The sequence below is a fragment of the Passer domesticus genome, chromosome 1 (assembly GCF_036417665.1).
Source record: "Passer domesticus isolate bPasDom1 chromosome 1, bPasDom1.hap1, whole genome shotgun sequence".
Classification (NCBI taxonomy): Eukaryota; Metazoa; Chordata; class Aves; order Passeriformes; family Passeridae; genus Passer; species Passer domesticus.
In genome coordinates this window covers 20,733,943-20,760,013 of record NC_087474.1, presented here as the reverse complement: position 1 = coordinate 20,760,013, position 26,071 = coordinate 20,733,943, and the positions used below count along the sequence as shown (strand labels likewise).

At 40.7% G+C, this 26,071-nt stretch overlaps 1 protein-coding gene across 15 annotated transcripts in view; it reads right to left on the bottom strand.

Annotated features, from left to right (window-relative positions):
* Nucleotides 1-24,490, bottom strand: part of ADAM22 (ADAM metallopeptidase domain 22) — a 131,496-nt gene extending 107,006 nt beyond the window's left edge. For 5 of the 15 annotated variants that reach the window (XM_064409283.1, XM_064409266.1, XM_064409294.1 and 2 more), the window contains exons 1-3: nt 24,110-24,486; nt 23,780-23,943; nt 7,937-8,013 (exon numbers count right to left, since the gene is read on the bottom strand). In XM_064409283.1, the coding sequence (XP_064265353.1) occupies nt 7,937-8,013; nt 23,780-23,943; nt 24,110-24,167 (299 nt within the window). In that variant the 5' untranslated portion in view covers nt 24,168-24,486. Of the gene's footprint in view, nt 1-7,936; nt 8,014-23,779; nt 23,944-24,109 lie in introns of all 15 variants that reach the window. The other 10 variants (XM_064409324.1, XM_064409338.1, XM_064409345.1 and 7 more) reach the window with 6 other exon arrangements.
* Nucleotides 24,491-26,071: the final 1,581 nt, after the last annotated feature.

Below are 26,071 nucleotides of genomic sequence, written 5' to 3'. Positions count from 1 at the left end.
AATTCCATATGTTTTAATCACTATAAACAAACAAACATTGATTCCAGTAAGTGCAATTGCCTAAACACAGTAAAATACTCTTTACCACATCCATTGAGGGCAAAACAAAGGAATGGCCTTTTGTAAAATTTTTTAATGGGTGTGGCAAGTATCTTAAGAGGGGATGCGCAGTGACACACTTGGAAATAACAGGTAAATTAAACAAATTACCTTTTGTTCTCACTTTAACCAGGATGCTAATAAAGCACTTACTGAAATTTCACAGACATCACTTTAACTTTTTATATCTACCTGAAGTCAGCAGCAAACCTGTGCTGATTTCAATGGTGTTTACCAGTAGCTTGTACTAAATCAACAAATCTATTGACAATAATACAGAAATAAGGGGTAACAGAAATTTGTTTACCTAAAACTAAATTATAATATAAAAAAGTAATTGAGTTATCAAAAGCAATTTACCCTTTCAAGAGATGTTTTAAGCATAATAGAACTGTGCACAAAACAAACTGAAGGAAGGTAATAAACTTACAGATAATTGACATAGCTTTATTGAAAATTCTTCTTGTCCAAATTATCCAGGGATTTTTTTGCATAGGATTAAAATTCAAAATATTGATTATAAATAAGACTAAAGAACATTGTTCGTATTTACTAAATAGTCAACTCTACGGTGAGAAAAAGGAGGTTTAAAAAAAATTAAAATTTAAGGGCAAATTTTGGGAACCATGGAAAGAAGGATTTCAGTAAGAACTGTGAAAGCTCTGCTACCTTTATACGTGACACAGACAAAAGGAAGTAGTGAATGTACAATTCAACAAAGGATACTGATACACTGAGGAGGTCATCCAAACGGCAAAGAAATTATTAAAGGTCTTAAAAGGTGCCATTTTGTCAGATCCAGGAGGTCAAACTTCGAATATAACGAAAAGAACTGATACGCTATCCATACCGAGGTGGGGGGAGAACTGCATGCTACAGGGCTTTTTCAGACTGAAACTATGGTTCAAATGTTTATCAATTAGACTAATTAGCAATCAAAACAACTTATATTTTGACAAATTCTTAAGTCCCACACTTCTTAAACACAAAACTTAAAAAAGCCAAACAAACAAACAAATGAGCAAACAAACTCAAAAGGCAGGAGCCCTGAGTGATGATAATGCAACCAGGTCTAACTGCATAACCCCAGGCAACTTCCCCAGTCTCAGGATGTTCAGTGATACACAAGTAAAACCCTGCATTTTTGCCTTACCCTTCTTTGTCTTTCAGCCCAAACAGAATCAGTTGTGAGAAATCTCTTCAGAATCAACATTTTTCATTAAGCATAAAGAAAAGTAAGTAATTCGAAATGGTTTGTACAAAATATGTGTTAGCAACAAACAGAATAATTGCCTCCCAGACAACAAAATCAACATTTGAAATTAAGCAACAGTATCAGCAAGAAAGTGTTTCTCAAGTCTGCATAACTTTGCATTTATGACCATAGTAGCTTTTCCATCATAGAGTGGGATGGGGGACGACTTCAAAAGAGGGCTGAGAAAAATAGTCCTGTTGGGTCAGCTGGGGTCCTGATCACAGAGCACATGATCAACATTACTTAACAAATAATTCAAAGATAGAGCAGAACACAATTGAGTACCTTATTCAGAAGACCTGAGCCCAGTCTATATCGTGCTACACAAAAATTCATAATAAATAATACAATTAAAGTTTCAGAACCCTCTCATATGGTAAAACGGACATTATTTTAAGTAAGAATCAATTACTAAAATGTAATCATATCCATGTGGGCTCCATAGCCTGAACATAGTATGAACAAGAAAAGTGAACATAGCCTGAGTTCCTTTGACCCCAGTAAACTGCAGCCACTAGTGAGAAAAACCAGGACTGTGTGCAGCCAAGACATTCACTAAAGTAACTAATAAGGGATTGAGTTGGACCATAGGGAGGCCCAAAAGGGCTCAGAGGAAGAGCTCCTGAGCTTTGATCTGACCATCAGGTTTGATCTGACCACACTCACCACACAGTTGCCCAAACAGTTACCAGGCATCACCACAGCAGTGACAGGGACAGAAAGCACAGAGCACTTTTGGAGGAGCAAAGGCAGATGGGCTCTCTCTCTCCCCTCCTGCAGGTGTCCAGGAGAAGCACTAGACTCACAGGGGCAGCACAGGAGAACAACTCACCAAAAACCACAGAAGTTACAGACAGTGCAACTGCATTTTTTAAACCACTTGGGGAAATTAATCCATTCGAATTCCATAGAGCCAAATGTTTATAATTTAGAGCAAATTTAGGAATATGTTTTTCATTTACAGCTTACATGACACATTGGTATTAGTGTTGGAGACCATTTGCCAAGAGAAATTACGGGCAAAGTTTCAGCAGTTTGTCTCATGAAAAAGTTGACATTTGTCTGTCAAGTTGCCTTTTATTTTGCTTCTCTTTTCAGAATTTTTTTTATGAAGTTTACAATGTGATCCTGTAAGGTTTGCAAAACCCTAGTTAAAAGACATTTCTAATAAACATTCTCCACAAGGCATGAGGAATGTCTGTATCCTTCTCAGCAGTAGCTGCAAAATACACTCTGTGGTAAAGCAAAACAATTCAATTTCTGGGGTGCCAGGAACCTTGCAGTATCACTGACCAGAAACAATTTCAATTAAGACTGACATATACAAAAAAATCTATCAATATTTTCTGAGAGTTTTTAAAAATTGCCTCATATATAACCTTTCAGCCTTCTGAAAGTAGTTGATCGTGGCGACCATGAATTTATACAGTGTGCTAATCCTCCTTCAGGACATGGGCAGGTGCTCAATGGAACAGATAACATGTGTGCTTCCTGAAGTGGTAGAGTTTCCGATCATATCTCACACCTCGGAGTTTCTGATCATATCTCACCCTCTGTATAGATTAGCTTCCACTAAAACATGGACCTAATTCCTAAAGGAATTCAATTTGTTTGCAGGAAGAGAAAGCAGTGGATGGTTTTGCTCCATCCTAGTGACTGACTGTCACCAGGAAGGACAGCGCAGTCCTGAAGCACTGAATATAAGCTTGAAATCCTTATTTATGCTTGTGACCCTTCAGAGCACTTCCCCATCACCACAAACCTGAAGGTCCCAGGCTACTAACGTGTTCACTCTCACAAAGAAAAAGGACATGATCAGGGAGAGCTCTTCTTGTTATGAGAAGCCAAGTCACACACAGGTGGTCAGATGCTTCAGGGAGCTTTCTGAAGGCCAAGGAACTCCTCAGTGTCCACCCTGCACCTCAGAAGTGACCACATTTCAAACTCACACTCAATAAACACTCTCTGCTTGTCTCCATGATGGAGACACCACTGCCTTTATACAAAGGGTGATGCTGCAGCGTCGTCTTTCTTGCCCATTGTGGTTTCCACTAAGTGAACCCGGGGTGATCCACCCATGTCAGAGCCCATCCAGCCTCCAGACCAGCACAAAAACTACAGTTTTTCCAACTACCCATCCAGCAGCACACTCCTTCCAAACCCAGCCCACGACCATAGCTTGCTTTGGGCCATCATGACATCAGGTCTCAGCTGCTTCACCCATGAACAAACTGGCTCAGGTGCTCTAAGACAGATACATGTGAACAAAAGGGATTCAAAGGCTTTTGGAAGTGTGTCCTATGTCTTGATGAGCTCTGCTGTTTAATCACACAGTTACAACACAAGAGCAGAGTGTAAATGGTTGTGTGACTACATTTAAGAAGAAATATTCTGCATGAAAAAAGTAACAGCCATTTGCTGAGCCACAGATGCCACCACAACATTAAAAACTTTAAGGGGAAGGAATTAAAACAAGGAAATGAGGAAGCACACTTCATTGCTGTGGGACTCCTGCGTAGGTCTGGGTCAGTGGCTGGAGCTGGACGCCTGTGGAGGGTGGGAAGGCTGGAGCAGCACCTGCCTGAGCTGCTGGCCAGCCCTGGCTGTGCCCATGCTGAAGGCAGCACTAATCAGGATGGCCAGAGAAAACAGCTCCATTTAGATGCAGCCCAGAACACATACGGATACCGAGGCAACGAACTCATAAACACACCGAAGCCACCAATGCATCCCTAACCTCTGCCTGAGGGATTGAACCTCTTAAAAATACAGCTGATTCGATCTGAAAGCTCCTTTGTAAATGCTACAGCCAGTTTAACAGGCAAGGAAAGTTTAAAAGAAACACTGTATCTTAGAAAAAAAGCTCATTGTAGAAACACTATGGCAACTCGGGGAAAAAAGGAGGGAGAAAGAATGGTGATGTATATGGAGAAAATACCCCCATCACTAAGGAAAGAAAAAAAAAGGGAAACTACACTGTAATTTTAACAGCTTATTATTACTTTCTATTATCATTGCAGGTTATATCTCAGTATATTTTACATCTGCATTTGATATGAACAAATGTTTATTCACAGCTGGTTGAGATCCAAAATAAGCAAGAACACAGATTTCAGTGTTAAACTGCCACACTTTAATGCCAGTTGGAAATTTTTTCATTTCCTTCCTCTCACTTGCATCCAGGACTTGCAGAATGCTCCTGTCCTGGACCTCAGTTTTCCTGATGTGTGAAATGTTGATGTAAGGTCCACTTCTTTATTTTCCTGCCCAGCTCCTGTATCTTTGCTGCTTGTTTCACTGCAGAAATCAGTGAGCCTTTGGCTGCAGGCCGCTGCTCTGGCAGGTGGCAGAAGAAAGGAAAGTTGCTTCAACTAACACCCCGAATCAATAGCAGCAAGGAAAGTGAAGAGGTAAAATCAGGCAATGGGGGAAGAGACAAAAGTAGGACACCTGAACATTTCTGCCAGCCTCAACTGTGAGTGTACAGAAAGTTGACAAGGAAACAGTTAAAGAAATACAAGAAATTTGTGCAGCACCTATGGTGGTGGCTAGGCAGACAACTATTCCTGATGGAAAAAGATGACAAAGAAATGTGTGACTCTAGAGAACTGAATAAGAACAGAGATGGGAAATACACAAAGACAATAGAATCTAAAATAAAATAGGGTACACAACAGGAGTATGTATAAAACCGTGCAGACAAATGCAGCAGAGCGAACAGAGAATCTAACAGTTAAAAATATGGATTTGAAAAGAACAGAGAAAATAACACCCACATGGAAAGCAGCAAAATAAGAAAAAATATTTGTGAAAAAACATCTGGAGTCAGGAGCATATTTTAATTTCTGATTTTTTTTACTCCCCATTTGCTACTCTCATTTTATATTTGAACTTTTTTTCCTCCATAAATTGGGGAACCATATGGGAGAATGAACACTTTCACTGTGACTGACCACCACTGATATTGTAATTACAGATGATGTTCAGGTACATTCTGGTGCACTAAGCTGTAAACAACATGAAGACTGCAAGAAAGGAGACTGACATAGGCAAGGAGTGGCCCTCCTTTCTGACAACCTATGTATTTTAAATTATTTCTCCCCCTGTGTCCCATACCTCCTTTAACATTTCTCAAACATATATTACACATAAGATGCATGCTTTAGATATTAGCAGAGGTTCAGTTTTGAATACCAAACTGCTATTTTTTCAGAGGATAACTAAAATCTTGAACCTTGCTTCTTACTAGAATTTAACTACTTTTCAACTGTAGAGCTACTATGGTCTAAATATACTCACAGAATATAATATGGAGAGTAAAAAAAGAAAAAAAATATTTGAATGAAAGATTTTTTCACAATAATGATAATTAAAAATACATTTTAAACACTGCTCTGGTATACCTGGCCCTCTTTTCATTTGATGATCTGCAAATGATATTGCAGAGGTAATATAAAAGTTGATTTAGATATCATGGTAGCAGCCAAACATCCTGATTTCTTTGCAGCCTTCTTCTTTTCATTTTGCACAATTTTTGAGAGAACTTCTTTCATATTATAAAAAGTGAAACTCTTCAAGAAAAATTAATATTAAGTTGGATTCTGGCACTCTTAAGAACAATAAGAAAGCATTTTGACAGTCTTACCATACACATACTTGTGCAGTATCATCCAAGACAATAAAGGAATCACATAAAAATGGCACTCAGCTCAAAACAGATAAAATGCTAAACATATGTTTGCGTCTATGTGCATAAACAAAAATTCTACCTACAAGTTTTCTTAAACATACAAAGCTGCAGCTCATAAAACCAAAGCCTTCACTTCTCTTTTCATAGACCATTAGTGTTTACTTTTTTTAAGATGACCTGAAATTCATACTGTAAGGACAATACTGATGTTTTAGAAACTAACTGTGACCACACCATTAATCTGCCAAATTAAAACAGGTTTGTGCAGCCTACTCTCAGTAAGGCATAAATATAATCCTTCGGAGCACAACATTTCTACTTCCAAGAAATATTTCAGTGTCAAGGATTTGGTGTTTTTCAGCAGGAAATTCTTCCTCTATAACTATTTTAAAATACAGTTGTAAAATCATACTCCTAAAGCAGCCTCTTGCCTTCTCCTTCCAGCAGCACAGTATCTCCACTGTCTCTAACCAGCAGGGATTCACATGTGATTTTTAGCTAATGTCAGTGCATGCAAAGAAATTGCCACTGTTTCAAGTTTATTTATAAGTGAAAAAACGAACCTGAAATTTGAGTGGGTGTCATTGCAACCTGAACGGTTCATCTTTACAGCAGAAAAACTTGCAGCAATTGCATGCAAACTCTTCCTCCAAACCACAAAACATTATGTTCAATTATTAGGAGCTGAATTACTTAACAAAACATTTCTATTTACTCTATTATTTATTCTCTTTTCACTTCAGGACAGAAAAGCAAAGCAACTCGTATGTTAAAACAGCCGTGCTAAAACACTACTTCAAAAACTCATTAGTGAAAGCCACACACCAGATTTCACTGTAAGTTTACTATTATTCAATCTTTCCTCATGGACTCAAGTTCACATTGCTACTGCCCTTACAATGCTTCTCTGTTCCAAAAGGCTGTAAACACATCTGGAGAAACTTAATTCCCAAGTACTCATTGTTTTTTGAGGATTAGCTGTTGTGCAATTGATGTATCTTCGGTACTTTATGCTTGGTTATTAAAATGCTCAGAGCTACCAGTTGTGAAATCCACCTTTTAATATCCTGGGATGCTCAGTGTGAAGTTTGTAATTTGCCTTTACAGTAAACTGGCAGAAGCAAGGCCATACCTGGAGGGCTGTGTTCAGTTCTGGGCTCCAGAGAACAAGAGAGACACGGAGCTCCTGAAACAAGTCCAGCAGAAGGCAACAAAGATGACTAAAGGACAGGGGCATTTCTCTTAGGAGGAAAGGCTGGGAGAGCTGGGCCAGTTCAGCCTTGAGAAGAGACAACTGAGAGGGGACCTCACCACTGTCTTCAAGAATCTGAAGGGAGGGTGCTCAGAGGATGCACCAGGCTCTTTTTGGTGCTGCCAAGCAATAGGACAAGAGGCAAAGGGCAGAAACTGATGCACAGGAAGTTCCACTTGAATATGAGGAAGAACTTCTTTCCTGTGCAGGTGACCGAGCACTGGAACAGATTGTCCAGAGGGGTTGTAGAGTCCCTCACTGGAGATATTAAAGAACCATCTGGACACAATCCTGTGCCATGTGCTCTGGGATAACCCCGCATAGGTAGAGTGGTTGGACCAGATGACCCACTGTGGTCCCTTTCAACCTGAACCATTCTGTGATTCTGTGAAGTGAAATTATGCTACTAAAATGATAGTTATACTGGAATAGGTACCAAGTAGTAACAATGGGAATATCAAAGCCCACAAAGCTACTCAAGAAAGTAACAGAAGAACCTAAAATATACCATTACAAATTAATTCAATACCTAAAATTATATTTTTGCTATAATACATCCTCTCAAAACTCCACTGGAAAATTGCATTTCACAGGCACCAGGTCTTGGACAAATGTAGTGTAAGATACAGTCATTACTTACTGGTTTAGTGTCACATCTAAGATGAAAGATGATCCAAAAGCATCAACCTGGAAGCTGGCTCGAGCAATGTGGGTAGACTGCAATATGGAAAATAATGGAATTATTATTAAGTCATGGCAAAACGTTTTGTACTGGTTTGAGAACATAGAAACAAAATATATACAGTAAGTAAAAATATGTCATTAACCAAATAAAATTGCATTGAAACAGACAAAGCAACCTATGATAATGAATAAAAGATCAGTTTTCTGAATCAATGAGACTTATTCAAGAATTCCCAACAACACACTCTGTGACTCAGACCAGCCCCCCATCTTAACCCATCTACACTGTAGGAAACGGCTCTTCAAATTCCCATCCTGGGCAAAGCCCAGCAAAGGGAAGTGAGACCTCCCCTCCCTCACATGTTCCTTACAGTGACTCTGGACACAGACCAGAGAGAACAGCTGAGACATTACTGCCTTGGTCAGACAACTGTACTCTCACAAATCTCACCAACACTGCCTGAAAGAAACTGCTCATTCACACAGACTCTCATACAGCGAGGGGATAGCAATGGGCTAAAATAGAATTAGCTGCATTTTCTCTAAAGCTCTGACTCACAACCCTCCAAAAGGTTCCCAAAACTTCAAGCCCTTGAGCAGCTACTAAAACCAAAGAAAAATAGGTGGTAGAGAAACAGATTGCTTTCTTGCTTGCTTTTCTTCTTTTCTTTACCATATATTCTCCCCAAACTAGTTCCTTTAATTGAGTCCTATAGCAGGCAAACATGGGAACACTTCATAACTCCCAACTGCCAGAAACAAGAGTTTTTTTCTAGTACTTAGTGGAAGAAAATACTCAGCTATCCAATAGAAATGCAACACTTGTTTCTAGACCTGAAAACACCAAGGAAAGGGAACAGCCATGTTATTTAACTAATTAATTAGAAAAGCTACTTGGAGACATTTTGGAACAGTATCAACTTTGTTCCTATTTTGTTTCCATTGAAATGTGCGCATTAGGATTTGAAGCATGTAGACAGAGGACCTAAGAGGAAACACTGAAGAGCCACTTACGACTCTAAACTACACTTCTCCAAATAAATATAATACAGGATAGTACAACAGTAACAAATTATTTCTTGAAAACTCTGGGAAACACAGGACAGGATGGGATAATGTGAAACATCAAATTAACTCTTTCTAAAACTACTGGCAAGCTTTAAATAGGCATTAAATCCAGAAGAGCTGAGAATACCAGCTTCCTTGGAAAAGAACAGCAGCAATGCAAAGGAAAGTTGAGGGAATCACGACTTTTTTGTTTATTACATCTTTTAGTTGCCCTACAGAAAAATTTTCTTGTTATGTCTACATATATAAGCATAAGTATTAATAAATAAAAAAGACAACAACCATGAATACACATACACAAATAGATGAATCCTTTAAAAAACCCAGAAGTCAGGACAGTTTCTCTTGCTAGAGGATGCTCAGGCTGAGGGCCCTCTAGACAAATGCCTGGCTGTGTCACTACTGTGGAGATGCATGCAAAATCACATTACAAGAAATTCTGCATATTTACATTACACTTCAGAAGGATACAGTAAAACTGGAAAGCTCCTTAGAAGGCACCTCAATAACAACTCAGTGTCAGATATCCTTTTGTCTATCCCCACTACATCTAACCTGCTTTATAACACAGGCCACCAAGTCTTTGTTAAGTGGTTCTTCTAATTTCTGGATTATCATTTATCACTTTATCATCTTTTTTGAACAAATGTATCATTTTTGACCAAATGAGTATATATATATATATATATATATATATATATATTAAAAAAACATATAGTTTACCTTATCTGGGTAAATAATAGGTGGTTAATTACCATCAATATTAAAAGCCTATTTTCTAACAAAAAAAAAGCATAAAGAAATTAAAAAGCAAATAAACAAACAAAAAAATATACATCCAGCTGGCATCTGCAATGACACCCACAGAATGTACAGACACCCACTGCACATATGGCACCCACATGCAGGACCATCATTTAGCTGCTTCTGGCCTGCAGCAGCTAGTGCAACCATAAATATAGCAAAAACAACCATCAGCAAATTACCACATTACCATTGTTGTTTCTTTTCCACCTCTCAGGCAGCAGTGTCTGATTTGAATGATTTTAAAATTTCATCTTCTCTTGCTAGATGTGAATTTTCAGGCTGCTGTTCACAAACAGGATGTGACAGGCCAACAATCAAGTAAGGTACGAGGGACCAATGGCAGTTCTGTCATTCCCTTGTTCCACTGCAGCCCATTTGCTGACCTTAGCTAACCTCCATTCATCCACCTGCACTGCAGCAACTGCTGTCTGATCAAAGGAGTAAGGACAGCCCAGTCTTTTCATTCTCATCATTACATTATTAACTGCAAAGAACATTCTACAGCATTTTAGTATTCCTGCTTGTTAACAACATAGCTACATATGCCATCATTTAGATCTCTACACAGAGTTTAACCAAGACTTCTATTTGACCATATGCTGGTACCAGAAGAGAATTGGTGAGTAAGAAAGAATATAAAAAGCCTAGCTTGGATTTCTAAATGCACATATATTAAATGTAACATTTGTCATTAAAATATATCCACTTCAGAGCCCATCAGAGCAAAAATTATTCTATTGTTTTGGTTTGGTTTGGCTTTTAACTGCTAGGTACATTGCACCATATCGATTTGGTCTGGGAGGTTTCCTCTCTTGAACACATCTCCAAGATAAACAACTACAAGCTAATGTATTTCTAAGGTGACCCTGGACCACAGCTATTCCCTGACAGAAACTGTTAATATGGATTTAAGGGAGAAAATACGTATGAATAAATTAATATGAAAAACATTACACAGATGTAACCACTCCCCAAGATACATGATGCCAACCCAGAAACTTACCATTACAATTAAGCTCAAGTGCAATCAAGTGTATCTCAAGGATATTTCAAGCCTACCAAGATACCAGGACATTCTGGATAGCCTGACAAACTCATCCCTTTCCAGAAATTGCATCCCTTCCTGATACATGTTTGTAAAGCACTGTCACACTGCACACTGTGGGCTGCTGCCAAAAACCAACAGTTCTGCCCCATCCTGGCAGTGTGCTCCCACCAACTCTCCCTTGTCAGCTCATGTGGCTAGCCAGCAAGTCAGATCAGCAGCAGAAAATTAATCACCACTTGGAGATTTGTCTGGTTTTTGTCAGACAAATAAACTGATCTAAATAAACCACAAGGTAGATGCAATAGTAAGAAGTCGAAGGGAACACCCAAGAGAGAATGAAGAGGAAGAATCTGTCTTCCTCTCATCCACCGTAACAAAAAACTGTGCCTTAAGAATTCCAGACAATTCATTTTCTAGATTACCAGTTCTTCTAAATATCAGGTTAAAAACCACAAAATAAAGAAATGGATTTTAAAAAGCCTTGGGTCTACATTATCTTTAAGCACATCTACCTGCCCACTCAGTGAATAGGTAAAATGGCCAGCTGCAAAGGAGCTTACGTTCATGGACATACATCAATAAAAGAACCCAAAGAGAGGAAATAAGTACTTTTCCATCTACACCACCTCAGTCAAGCAGCAGTAACAAGAAAAACACCCACAAAGCTTTCTCTAAACGACTGAAGCAAGACAATTAACTACGTCATTCAGTTCTGAAACTCAGGAACTCTCTCAGAAAATGTGAGGCTTTTGCAACAACCATCAGATTGACACATCAGTGGCTGACAACTGAGTCATGAAAAGGGAGTTCCTGGAGACCAGAAGATGCACCCAGTGCAGGACATGAACAAGAGCCAGGAAAGGAGAATTGAAGAACTTAATAGAAGAGCCCAATGCAATGCTTCCGACACAATCAAAAGGTTCTGAAATTTTTATGTCATGCAACTCAAGAGAAATACCAACAACAGCTCTGAAATTAGCTGCTTCAGGTGCAGTACTTAGCACTTAGTGGTGCACAAATTGCACTGACCTGCAAGGCCCACTACAGAAAACACTGAACACCCCATGCACCTAATGCAACTATGCAGAGCTAACTTCTGTTAAAGACTGTGAAGTTCAAGCATGCCAGTGAATGTCTGAAAGGAATCAGGAGTAAATGGAGTGGAAAAGATTATTTCAAATCACTAGGCACAGAGATATTTTATCTAAAGCAAAGATTAAAAGCTTGAATTCTACAAAAACAAAAGTGGTATGCAAACCTTCCTGCCAAACCAAAGAGCAATGTGATTCCAATTATTTTAAATCACCTGCTCCATGCCTCAGGGATCACTGCAGTAATAGAGGAGATGGACAATCAGTACCAAATATGACTATTTATTACTACAAACAAACAACAAAATAATCACATCCCTTTGATACTCCTGCTGGGGATCAGCTTTCCCCAGAAACTGGCCCCAAAGAATGAGCATCTGCAAAGGGAACAAACTCACATCAACTACAACCAACACACATCACGGCGGATCAACATCAGTGCACTGCTCTGGAGCTAACCTTAAATGTATCTCAAAGATTTTCATTTCAAATAGGGCAAATATCTTAACCACCAGTGAAACATTTACAAGCTATGCACTTTCTGGAATAATCAAACTAACAAGAATTTTAAAGGGAAAAATTTAGACGTTTTCCTCACATTGTGTATAATTAGCTGAGTATTGAAAGCAGCACAGTAACATGATGACTAATATTTTTCCTCAAAAAAATAAGGAAAAATAATTAAAAACTTGTTGTGATGCAACGTGCAATTCCTCATAACATATTTCTTCCTTGTGAAGCACCCTTAATAAAGCACTTAAATGATTTTAAATAAGTTTTGCTGGAAGAGATTACAAAAATTTCTGTCAAAAATGAACAAAGTCTTGTAAAAAACTGAGGACAAAATCCTATTTATATGTTTGCCCATTTATGTAAAAAATTTCTATATACTACTATATATAGCATTTCTAATTAAAAGATTCTGATCAATTTTGTAAAAAGAAAAGCATCAAGAAAATCAGGAGATACAATAATACAGGATGTCACAGGAAGAAAAAACTTTAAAAGCGTGCTTCAGAGCTTGTAAGAACAATGAGATTTCACAGCAGATATTTCATGAGTCAGTCACATTTACAAAGTAATAGATTCCTTAGATATTAATTTAATTTTCCCTCCCCCATTTCATAGAATAGAAACCTCAGCTTGTTGACAGTCCCTTAAGTGTGTATGAAATAACGTAAGTTATCTTAAGTTCAGTAAGGACACAGATAAGCCAATGGGAAATCAAAATAAATATATTCACGAAATTAAATTTAAAATACACTCAAAATTTTGTGTAGATTTTCCTACATTTCCTGTTTTGAAAATAATCATTACAAATAAATTTATGCTAGAGTAGAGAAATACAGCACCAATTAGCACTCTATAACAGGACACATAAAATGTACACACTCTACAAAGAAAATTTTCAGCCTCAGTTTTATTGTAATAAATCCAGAGCTATGCAGTATATTGTTGCTTTATGTAAAATAAGAAATCTCTTCAAAAAACTATTTTTTCACATGTACTGGGGAGAAAAAAAAATTAAAACTTTGCTAAGAGACAAAATTCAGAAATAAGCCTAGGTCTAATATTAAAAAGATGTATTCCAAGTCAAAGAATCTTCTTTCAAAATTACACAATAAAATATAACTGCAAGATTATTTCCTCAGGTCTTCTCTATTGCCATTTGAAAATGTCTAACTTTAATCAAAAGTTCAGGATCACTGAACTGGATCCACATATCATAGCATATTAAACAACTGCAACATCTCTTTTTTTATTTTCCCTAGCATTCTCACAATATTTATAGGCACTCATTTACTGCATTAATCATCAATATTTGACATTCTTTATGCAAGCTCTCTCTTTTTATCCAGTGCATAAATCTAAATATCTTTGGGGCATTTGGTGGGGCGGAGTTTATTTAATGAACAAACTGCAGAATAGGATCATGGTTTGATAAAAACGTTTTTACAACTACCTCTTTGGGGCACATTTAGTAAATCAGTTATTTATTCTGAAGAAAAGCTAGAAATAAGAATATATTTTAATAGATGCATGTTCATTTTTAAGTCCTGGATCACACATCTGCTCTCCATGCCAAGTGAGGGTGGAGCACAGCGAGAGCTAAACACCATCAGCTAGAGCGCAGTGCCAAGGCCCAGCTCCTTGTGGTAGTAAACATGACCTAAAATAGCTTTTCTCCATATAAACATCATTGTATCAATGAACTCAAACTCAGAAGCAAGAACCACTTGTACCTCTAAAATGCCAGTAATTAGTCTTCCCAGTACGAAAAAAAATCACAACAAACCCCCTATTTTGTTTATTTGTGTGTTCGAACACAGACACTGTGTGAATTTATTCAATATATATGGGGGAAGAGCACAAGGGAAAAAAGCCCCAAGCACAAACTGATGCAAGATGTTACACAGGTGTCACTGCTGCAGAGCCAGTGCCTGGGTAGCAGCATGGATCCTTCTGAAAGCTTCTCTTCCTGCTCTCCTTCCCCACCTCCACTTCATCTTTCTCAAAAATTCACCCAAGGTTAAATGTTAAGTGGAACAATGAAGAGAGGAAAACTATTGGGCTGTGACTACCAGTAAACTTAGCACGAGCTACCATCTGATCTCACACATCTAATAGGACAAATTTGAGCAACTGAATGGGCAAGATGCTGCTTCCCAAGAGCAATCTAACACTTGTTTCCATCACCAGTAAAGCCCTGTGTCACCAGATCTCACACTCGTTGTGCTTTTAAGTGTAGAGGATGATGTTAATTTGATTCTGAAATTTTGTTTATAAGTTTTGATTTCCTGTGAGACTAATTACTGCAAGTCTTCAAATTACTGTGAAAAAAAGATCTGCAAGAACTTTTGGAAAGTCAATTTTTCCCCCTTTTTCTGAAAGGGAAGCAGCAAGAATTCATTCATGTATAAAAGGTTACATCCAACTAGAGTGCCAGAGGTCTTAAATGTAGCACTACTGGGGTAAAACCAGAAAACTGGTTACTGCTCAGTCTCATGTTTTTAAAACTCAAAAAGGTTCTTCATCAAATACTAATGGCCAGGGGAAATATGATCAAATAGGTTGTTATAAGTGTGATTAATCAAGTACAAGGTTACACACAGAAACAAAGAAAAGCCATGAATGAAAATTTGAAAAGTTCAGAATCTTTTCCCGCCATAATTCATGCAAAACTTTGACAACCATTGAAGATCACACTCCTTAAACTAAGACAGGGAGAAGAGCAAACAAAGACTCACCCTGTGACCCAGAAACACCAGTTTCCATTGCTCCCCACTGTGACTGTAGTTTTCAGAAAGCCAGATCTAACAGAAAAATCAACGCACTGGCATGCCTAGGAGTCAGAAAAAATACTACAGCAGCAGTAGTGCAACGTGTTCCATCTGTGTCACTCAGCAGCCCAGGACCTGGCTGCAATCAGAGGGGAAACTACTTTGTGAAGAAACATGAGACCAGAGGGAAAGGGCTCCAACAAGGACAAGCCAGCCCCAGTAAAATACCCCTCTCCCTGGCAGTTTCGAGTGGGCAGAAGGAGATGCTGCTCGTGCACAGCTGCAGCACAAGAGACCAACAACCACCACATCACCCATCTGCAGGGGACAGGACAAAACAAGGGCAGCAAGCACGTGCTGTGGGCATGAACCCATCTGCATCTCTGTGTCATCTCTCTGGAGAAAGGACTATTGTCCAAGAACACCATTTAGGCAAGAAGGAAAACTCAACAGATCCAACAGTCAGGAGGAGTGAAGGCATTTCCTTTGCCGAAGCAGATGGTGCCTTGAGGTCATTTTTAGCTACATGTTTTCCAAGCTCTGAAACGAAGCAATAACATTTAAAGGCCCCCTTTTCAGCATCTCTTGTAGTCTTCAGAAATGAAGGAACAGAGTTCCACCATAGAGAAATCTACAAGTAAGCAACAATCTACATGAAGCTTTACATTACAAATAAAGCATTCAAATGTAGTAAAAGGAGTCCAGACTAACTGCTCCTTTATACCAGTATCAGTGACCAAACCTTTTTTCAGCAACACAGTGACATATTCCAACCATTTTCAATTGGTTTTACATTTAGTTTACATACAAATGAAAGCCTACCACCAAAAGATTAGCTCTGCCCACTGGAAATAACAAGCACTCTGACACCTAAAGCCTACCAACATGGTTAACTTCTCCCAGGAATGGACTCTGGGCACCAACAGAAAGTTTACCAACATCCTGTCAGTATCAGAGGCTAGCAAATGCTTGACAAAACTTGCAGACTCTTAGGCATGCCAATACATTGCTCAATCAATTCCACAGATAATACTTTTTAAAATGACTCACCCTCTACATTCAAGTATCAAAGTCCTGCTTCAAGTTGAAAAGTGCAAGAAAAGCAAATTTCAAAACTCCTTTTCCCCTTGATACAGCCTAGGAGACCAAAATGAATCAACATTTTCACTGTATATATTTTCTGAAACAACTGATGGATGGATTTTTTTTCATTCCCACAGAATTGCAGGAGTTGCAATACTCTAAGGACACATTTCTGGAACAGAGTGTATTCCTACATACTGCTATTCTTCTGGGCAATTTCTGAGCTGTTAAGTCAGGGCTCTAGCCTCCACATTCCTCCACATCATACTTTCATTAGAAGGCATTTACCCACACAAATTTTTCTAAATTTTGTATTAATGCCACATTCTGGAGTATGCTTTTTCTAAAGCATGTCCCTTGCTACAGTTGTCTGGTCTGGTAACACCCATTTCACTTAAAAACAAGGAAGGGAGACTTAAGAGTGAATTTAGCCTAGGTAGACAAACATGAGCTGGTCAAATTACCAGATGAATCACCAAATTTCATTATCTGGGGGCAAATGCATAGCAACAATGTCATGTTTTTAACTTACTTTAACTGAATCCAATTTTCAAGCTTGACTCTTAGTGACTCAACAGTTAAAACAGCTCTATGTCATTTGCCACTTTCTGTGATTGCTTCATAATTCTTCAATTTCAGGTGACACTGACTTTTCACTTGGATTTATCCAACCAGCCAAGCCCCATCAAGGCAGTGCATGCCACAGCCTTGCAGAACACAGCCTGACCACGTGAATGTGCACTTCAGCCACCTTTCTGTTCAGCTTAACAATAAATTTTCTGGGGAAAAAAAAATAAGCCTTCCTTCACACAGTCCTTCCACTAAAGTATTAAAAGCTTGCACAGATGTAATCTTCAGTGTCCAAAGCTCTCATCTGCATTGAACATGCTTCCATCTGAGAAGAGTGATGTTGTTCCACACTGACGCTTGGCTGTAGCTCAGCACAGCTGCTGCTGCACAGTTCACCCCTGCAGCAATGATTCCTCCTCTGCAGATTGATGCAACTATTGCAGTGGCTCCAGAAGAGCACTATCAGGGAGCATCTGCAGCTATGGAGAGCTAAATTTCATGCGACAGACCTTTGTGATCCTGTACGTGCTCCAAAAGACATCTCCACACAACAGCGTATCCATACACTATCTAGGAGAACACTGGCAAGGCAAAGGAAAGAAGGGAACTAGAGGGGCATTGAAGGCTTTCTTGTCCGAAAGTTTTCCACAGACAATTATAGCAAATTTGGCATTGTTTAAAGTTAATTACATAAGTCAAAACCAGAGAAAAGGAAGACAGGATGGGAGTCATAGTTATTTTTGGAGACACAGAATACAGCGGTTTTGGTTAACATGCAAGAAACAATTACACTATTTCTAGAAAAAAACAATACTGAAAAAATATTATCTAGTGATGAAAACACTGAAACATATCAGTAGATGAAGAGAAAGATAGATTGCATAGGAAAACACCAAAATCCTGTGTCCAGTCTTGATCCGCTGACAGTATTGGATTTCATCCTCTACATGCACATGGGCCTGGGCTGGCAATTAAATCATCTGACATGTGAGCTACTTCCCATGAAGCAGAAGAACAGTCTGCTTGGGAGAGGCAGCCTTGGCTCAAACCCATGGAAGACAAGGATCCTTGTCTTCCATCCTCTCCAGGTGAGAAACCCGGCGGAAGGTGGCAATAAGTGGAAGGACCACAAGCCTCAGCAGAGCTAACTGGAGAGGGAAAAGCACTGAGCCAGTGCTAGCAAGAAGTACCCACAATCTACAGACCTGAACCTTATCAGGCTTTTGAAGATTTTATACAGTTTGATTGACCTTTAAGCAGTGTTTGACAGGATAACTGTGATAATGTTTTCTCAAGCAGAGCCCTAAAAAAGTTGTTCGTTTTGAGTCACTTAAAGACTGGTATGATTATTGGGAAAACCACAAAAGGGACCTGGACTACCAGAAGGATAATATATCTACCATGACCTTTTAACATATAAGTCTATAAGGCTCTTGTGGCAAACATTTCAGAGTGAATCTTAACTTCACATGTAGCTCTTCCAGCATATGGATAAATCTCATCAAAGTTTATCAAGACACTGCTCAGGACACAACACACTTCTACACCACGCATATGTTATAGCTGATAAAGCTGATAAGCCACTGTAGGAGTCCCAAAACAGGTACACAGTGAAACTGTGGCAGAAAGAATACTCAGTGTGATCCTGCACTCAGGGACACCAACATAGACCAGGGGTGAGTACAGATACATTCATCACCAGAGCTGGAAAGCACTCCTCTGTCAGACTTCGCAGTCACTACACTAATCGTGGCAACAAGCAAATGTTGGGAAAATACTTTCTATACTAATTGTTACATCTGAGCCTTTGTGATCCTTTTTGGCTGTATATAAGCCTGTTTCATGAGGCTAAGCCATAGCTTTAGGAATATCTCTCTTTTCCAGTCTGCTATGGCACAAGCATGAGAGGATGACACAAAACAACATGAACTCTGAAGCAGCAGCTACCAAAGATTTTTCTTTTACTTATACAGTTACTGTCATAACAAATCCCATTACCAAGCAGGGAAAGACTTTTCCTGATATGAGCTTGCAAAGAAGGATAAATTAGGAATTTGAAATATTCTTTTCCTATAAAATGCCAAAACCCACTTTGAGTACTTTATAAAAAGGTGTACCTCAGAAATCAAAGGACACCCTCAATGCCCTTACATCATTAAACGAACAATCTATAGCAAAGTTTAGCTTTCAGCAGTTTTTTCTTCTTCAGGAAGGCAAGATCTGCATCTAAAGTATGAATATTTTAATCATCATTCACATATTCATAAAATATTGCCATGTTGGTGAAGTATCTTATTGCAAAACTGCATACTCTGAACATACAGTAAACTATCACACAAATTTTGCCTAATGCCTTACAAACCTTAAAAGGCAACAAGGCAACAAGGAAGAAACCCAAATTCAGCAATAAACTAAATGCATAATATTATTCAATATAGTCCCTTTCCCAGTTTAGTCTCCTTCCCTTTGGTTTTCTGTTAGGATGATCAAAAATTGTGCCTAAGTTTCTTCAAGAGACAGAAGTCATTTGATTAAGTCGGCAGAAAATAATTTTTTTAATCAAGCAATTTCTCGTGACACTTCTCTTTTCCAACAGTCACCATCCATCAGTCCCAAACTAGAGATATTTATAAGCCACTCAACATCAGAGCTCTTTTTTTAAAGAAAAAAAATTACTATTCGTTGGAGCTACCCAACACAGCAACTTACAATACCAACAGAAATTGACAGCATCAGAACAGAAAACAGGAGTCAGCAATTTCAGAAGCACCTGCAAAGAAGTGGGATATCCTGTTTGAAGACTAGAGTAAGACGATAAGAAATCAGAGAATCCAATAGCAAAGACTAGGCAACGCTCAAATAACTAATGAAGATTTCAAATCCAAGAGCAAGTAGAGCATGCAAACTCAGCATGACAGAGCACAGCTTCTCTGAAACTCATTATTAGCAATAAGAAACAATTTACGAAATCTGCAAGCACAATTCCAAATAGGTGTGTGCAATTTTATCATTTGGTCACAAACAATGCAGGCTGTGAAAGACAAATAAGTTCTTTACTGAAACTCTGGACTACAAACAACATGCACTGCTGTCTCCAGATGCAGCTCAGTCCTGGAGCCCCTTCAGGCTCTCCCTACAACCAGGTCATCCCCTTTGCTCTCTTTGAAGGAATCCAATGTACCTTAATGGCAACAGGCAATGAGCAAGTGAAAAACAGATCGAGAAACAGAAATTGCTGTATCATGGATGTCCTGCACAACCAGCAGAGATGAGTGAATCTCTGTCCATAGCAGGTCAGAGCCTTGTTACCACTGAAAATCACAGCAAACCTCAAATTCCCATGTAACACTTAGATGTATTAAAAATGGATAATGGTAATACAGGCAGTGGGACAGATGTTTACACATTCACACATTTTAACAAAGAACATGCCTGCACAGTATTGACTAAAGGAAAATATTACGAAACTTGTGGTTTCTCATGTGCTTCTTACAATACCAAAATATGGCTTAAGGAATGAAGTTAAAAGGTTCCTTAAAATGTCTAAAGTGGGAACTTTCCTTCTTTTAAACACAAAAATATTAGAGTAGCCTTCACTGAACATAGAGGACTCTCATCTTCTAATACACTTATTTATGCAATAGTAAATTAGGTGTCCATTGCTAAGATCCTGGATTGCATTAATGATAATATAATATTAGTGTATTTTTAGCTATATCTTATCTTGATTATTCTATACACTAAGTGCTGTGCAGCTCCTAACAGGCGCCCTTTGAGGAACAGAGAAATTGAAATACAGGAGTGTCACACATACCAGCAATGACTCCGTTCTGCAATGGAATTAAAAGCAAAAACCCAAAGTCACGTGAATTCTCCAATGTTCACTATATATTGTACATTAAAACATTAATGACAAGAAGATATAACAGCCTACAACATTTGCCTTGTGCTGTGTTCTGAGGTTCAGCAATCTTGGACAACTACAATTGTGAGCACATTAATTATGTTTTTTAACCAATTACATTCCGGGGTTCTAAGATGAGTATAGACTATTTCCTTCACTATTTAATAGTAAAGCATGCAGGTAGAGAAGTCAGCTCTGATGGCAGTGGCCCAAAAACCCCAAAACAAACAAAACAGAGGATGTTGCTAGAGAAAAACCTCAATAAATATGGAAAACAAACCACTACTTTTTAGAAATCCGCCATCCATCACATCCCAGTCACTTCTGCCTTCAATTATCTCCTCTCACCCCCTTTACTCATATTATCCTCTGGCTCTGCTCCATCATGAGCCTGTTCTAAAACTCCTGATCTGCAAAGGCCACGCTTGTCTTCTGCATTCCTCTGCATGCTCATCTTCATTTGCCTTTGTGCAGTTCTGAACTCAGGCTTGCATCTTTCTTGTTCAACTTCTGCCCTTTCTGTAGCTAAAGCTTTCATCCAGGAATTAAAGGAATCCAATCCGATTTAATGCGACTTCCTTCTCTCCAGCTTCTCTCTCTCTCTCCCCCCCCCACCCCTTTTATCTTAATCCGATTCAAAACACAACTACATTGTTTTACATTAATTCAACTACGGCCTTGTTGGCTAGTCCTCTGAATGCACCTTCCCATTCAGGTATCTTTGTTTTTCTAGAGATGGTTGCTAGTCCTTTACTCACCAGGGATTCTTCTCGAACGCTTTTACCTCCTCAAAGAAGCATGCTCCCTTTACTAATCCAGAAGGCTGTTAGTTTTGGTTTGAAATCTCTATTCAAGACCAGCTTTTTAAACTCTCAAATACAGCTACTCAAAGACTATTAGCAATGGATAGAACATGGAGACAGTAAGAGTGTATTTAATCATAACTCAACCAAATATGTATGGAAACGTTATTGATGTAGAGAACACCTCTGTTCCCCTACTCTTTATATGCCACTGGCTGTCAACTCTTCAGGGCAGGTATGGGGTGTCTCTTCATGTACGAGAAGAATCCAGCATCTTTATACTTCATGTGACTTTCACCAGACACCCAAAGGCACCATAGAAGTCCACTCTGTGAAGTTAGCCCATAACTTTGATAAGCACCTTCCTGAATGCAGCTCCTACACAACTTCAGCTCAGCAAAGTCAGCCACGCTGCTGGTCCATTACCGGCGAGCTGACTCAGCTCCCTGGGCAGGGGATGCAATATCCTGCAATTAGGATGTAACCATGCTCTGTGCCAGAATCTCAGAAAGTCTGTACTGCTTCGCTTGCTTTGGCCTGCTTGGCAATTTTTTTTGTCCAAAGCTCTGTCAGCTACTGTATCCTTCCAGGAGTAACAACCATCAGATACTGTGGAAGAGGTTGGGAATATTTTAAGCAGCAGTGGGGAAACTTCTTGACCAGGAAGAAAAGTTGTAGTAGCTTTCACATGTACATCAGAGCTTTTACACATTAACATTAGTTTACTGTGGAGGTCGCTGTGAAATAAATGTATTCAACCCTTTCAAACCATCCGTGTTTCTACTTTTTTTCTGCTTAGACTAATATTCATACTAACAACTTAACTAGATCAGGAGGACTTGAAAATTTTATGAGCATAAGATTTGGTGAATAAAAGCTGAGACATTCAGAAAAACAAAACCTATTAATTAGCAGTTTGTTCTGTAAAACCAGTACTTTAAGCCTAATATTAAAGCTAAATGCAACCATTACTAAGGTAAAAACAGACATGTCACAAAGTGTTTGAACTTGTGACTTTTTGGGGGTCTTCAAGGAATCCTGAAATGCTTAAAGGAGTTTTTTGTTTGTTTTTTTTCTTCTTTGAACAAAGCATTATGAACTTTAAGAATAGTATTTTATTTTACTGTAAATATTGTCTTCATATCTGAAAAATATTTATGTACAGTAAGTTACATTCAAAGGCAAATACATAAGCTATGAACCGCTTGTTTATTATTTAACAAAACAAAGAGAATGCAAGTTGTCGGTTCTTAAACTTCATGGATTATAAAAAAAGAAATATGAGACAAGTTTTCACCTATTTTGTTTCTTAAACACACAGTAGTCAATTAGAAAAGGAGAAAATGGAGGCCTGCAACTCATCTTGTATGTCAGCAGTTATCTCAAATGCTCAGATTTTGTGTTCTACATCTATAACAATATGGACTTAAAGTTTCTTTCCTTCAGATGTAACAGCCACATATCACCTCAAACAAAAGGGGTCAAGATGAAAAATCACTGTATTTTAATACAAAATGAGGTTGTTAAAAGTTATAGGGATTTGGCTTCATATAATCAAAATATCTTTTTTTTAACACAAATAGAGCCAGATTAATGGTTGGACTCGATGATCTTAGAGGTCTCTTCCAACCCCAAGGATTCTATGATTCCATGGAATTTGAAAATATACCCCGGGTTGGGTAGCAGGCAATATGTACGTTAAATCCTGTGCTTAGCTCACATGTCACATTTCAAGCAATTCCCTTCCGATGTACAATTTCTATTTTTAAAAACACATCCGAGTCCACAGAACACAAACCCACCCTGCCCACGCTTCAGCCACAAGCCGAAATTAAGCCGCAGCGTTTCGAGCCCCGCTGTCGCAAAGGCACCGCAACTTTCATTTTGGGCGCCCCGGCCGCCGCAGGCAGCGGGCTGTGCCCGCCCGGGGCAGGGCAGTAACACGCCGGGGGACCATCTTAACTAATTCGAGTGCCCTTGCCCAGGACTGGCACTCGCCGCGCTCCTGCGGGCAGCCGAGCCGCGCCTCGGGCCGAGCATCGCTTCGCACCCGGCGTTCTCCCCCGGCGGTGCGCGCACCCTCGGCGCGGGTGCGGGGATGCTCCGCACGGCCGGCCCCGCTCGCTGCCCCCGCGGGCGCTTACCTGTGCCCGCGCCGCCTCGCTCCGCACCCGCGTGCTCAGCGCCGGCCACCGCGCCCCGCCGCCGCCCTCGCCGGAGACCAGCCGCAGGGGCCTGATGCTCTGTCGCTCCGCGAAGGGGCTCTCGCCCCGCCGCCCCGCCGCCGCCTTCGCCGGCCCGGCGCCTCCTGCGCAGGGGAGAGGCACTGTCACCCGGCTGCGCCCTCGCCCCCGGCGCGCAGCCTGCAGCGGGGGCTCCGTTTCCATGGGGCTCCGCAGCAGCCTCGGCGCAGCGTCCCCCCCTTCCCCGCCGCCCGCCCGCGCCCCAAGCGCTGCCCCGCCACCGCGGCTCACCTGGGGCCGCTGTCAGGGCGCCGAGCGCCAGGCAGAGGAGGCAGGCGGCAGCCCGCATGGCGCTGCCCGCCGCCCCGCTCGCCGCCGAGCGCCGCCGGCTCCGCGCCTGCACGGGCGGGGGGGCTGCGGGGCCGCGGGGCCGGGGCTGCCGAGCTCCGCCCCGCCGCCGCGCCGAGCCCCCTGCCAGCGAAGGCGATGGCGAGAGCCGGCGAGGCTCCCCGCAGAGCCCGCTTGGAAGAGGGAAGTGCTGGGAAATGTAGTCGTTCGCCAGGGCGGGAGGGAGCGGGGCGAGACCGGAGGGGAAGCCCCGGAGGCCGGGCAGCGCCGCAGGGATTCCGCAGTCGCCCCCGCCCCGTAGGGCCGCCCCGGTACCGCACCGCTCCGGGGCTGAGAGAACCCCCGCCGCAAAACTTGCCTTCCCTGACAGCTGCGGGTGAGGGCGGGGGCTCTCCGGGGAGGCAGCCGGGGCGTTCTCCCTCCCTCCCTGCCCATACCGCCGTCAGCCCCTCTCTCCTCCTTTACGTGCTCATTTTCTGAGCAAACCTTCATTTCCTTCTCTATGACATTTTTTTCTTCCCTTCTTAAATTCCTACTCTCTCCCCGCTTTTTTAACAACGACAGTAGGAAAGGATTACAAAGCAGAATAATTCCTTTTACATCACAACACGCTCTCCTGGACTAAGCAAGAGGCCGAGGTGTCAAGGAGTCCGCACGATGTCCGTCGCCTGAAACGCGAGAATAATTCTCCCTCAGCGGAGGGATTGGCTGCATCTGCAACCCAATTCCACACTCCCACCTACCGGGAAGCCGAAAGCAGCAGTGCTGCCTCTCAGCACCGTGTACCTCACCTTCCTTAACTACATTTCTTTACGAAAATGGGACAAGAGTGGCGGTCGCCTGAGGCACCTCTTTGCCCGCCGCTCTCGGAAGGGGCGATAGCGAGGGCGGCCATGGCACGCAGCTGAGGTGAGCGGAGAGGAGGAGGGATGGCAGGGCAGCGGCAGATGCAGCTCGCTACCGGTCCAGGCGAGAGAATACGAAATCTAACTACCCACTGCAAGGCTTGCACCAGTTGTAAACACATAATAAAGGAGGAGGTGGCATCGCAGATAATGCCACTGAAAGATGCTGCTCACCGTAGTCTCAAAGATTAAAAGAACAAACAAACAAAATATCTTAGAACCATTATGCAGATCAATTTTAGTTGCACCGACAACAGCCAGGACACCTGGCACCTCAATTTCTGCTCTTAGGAGCGTTTCCACCCGCAGGGCTGCCTTCTGCCTTGCGCGCTCCCCGCGGGAAGGACCGCGCTCCGGGCAGGTCCGCCCGACAGGGAATGCCGGAGCCCCTGGCCCGATCCCTCTGCAGGGCTTATCTTACCTACATATATAATCTTATTAAAGGAACCAATTAGAGGATAGACAGAGGAAATTCAGTGTCTCAGAGTTTGTTTCTGTAATATGGAAACAGCCAAAATGACAGTCCAACAAGGTGAAGATAACAGAAGAGTATTGCATGTGGAAATAATACATAGTAACTTGAATATATAGTAACTTTGAGGAGAAAGTGGCAAGTTTTGTGCTGTCCTGCTTATACTGCTGTCAGGTACTACAGGCAAGATGCAATAGTGCCTCAAAGTATCCATTAAGTCCTGAAACAGTGCAAAATTAGCTTATAAAACTCTTGCATGAGGTGTCAAAAAGACCATGGGTGAGTTGGGTAAAGAAAAGGAAAAAGTGCTATTTAGAGCAACGAAAAGAAAATCAGTATTATAATATAATGCTTCAATCTTCTTACAAAATTCATAAATCCTTACATTTCAGGCTGCAGCCAATCCCTACAGTAGACCAAACTTTCCCCACTGGCACACTATTTCACAGCTGCTTCTGTCAGTATTTCCGTGAGAATTCATGACATTGGGTGTACATTACACCATTCAGCAGCAGATACACACTGCAG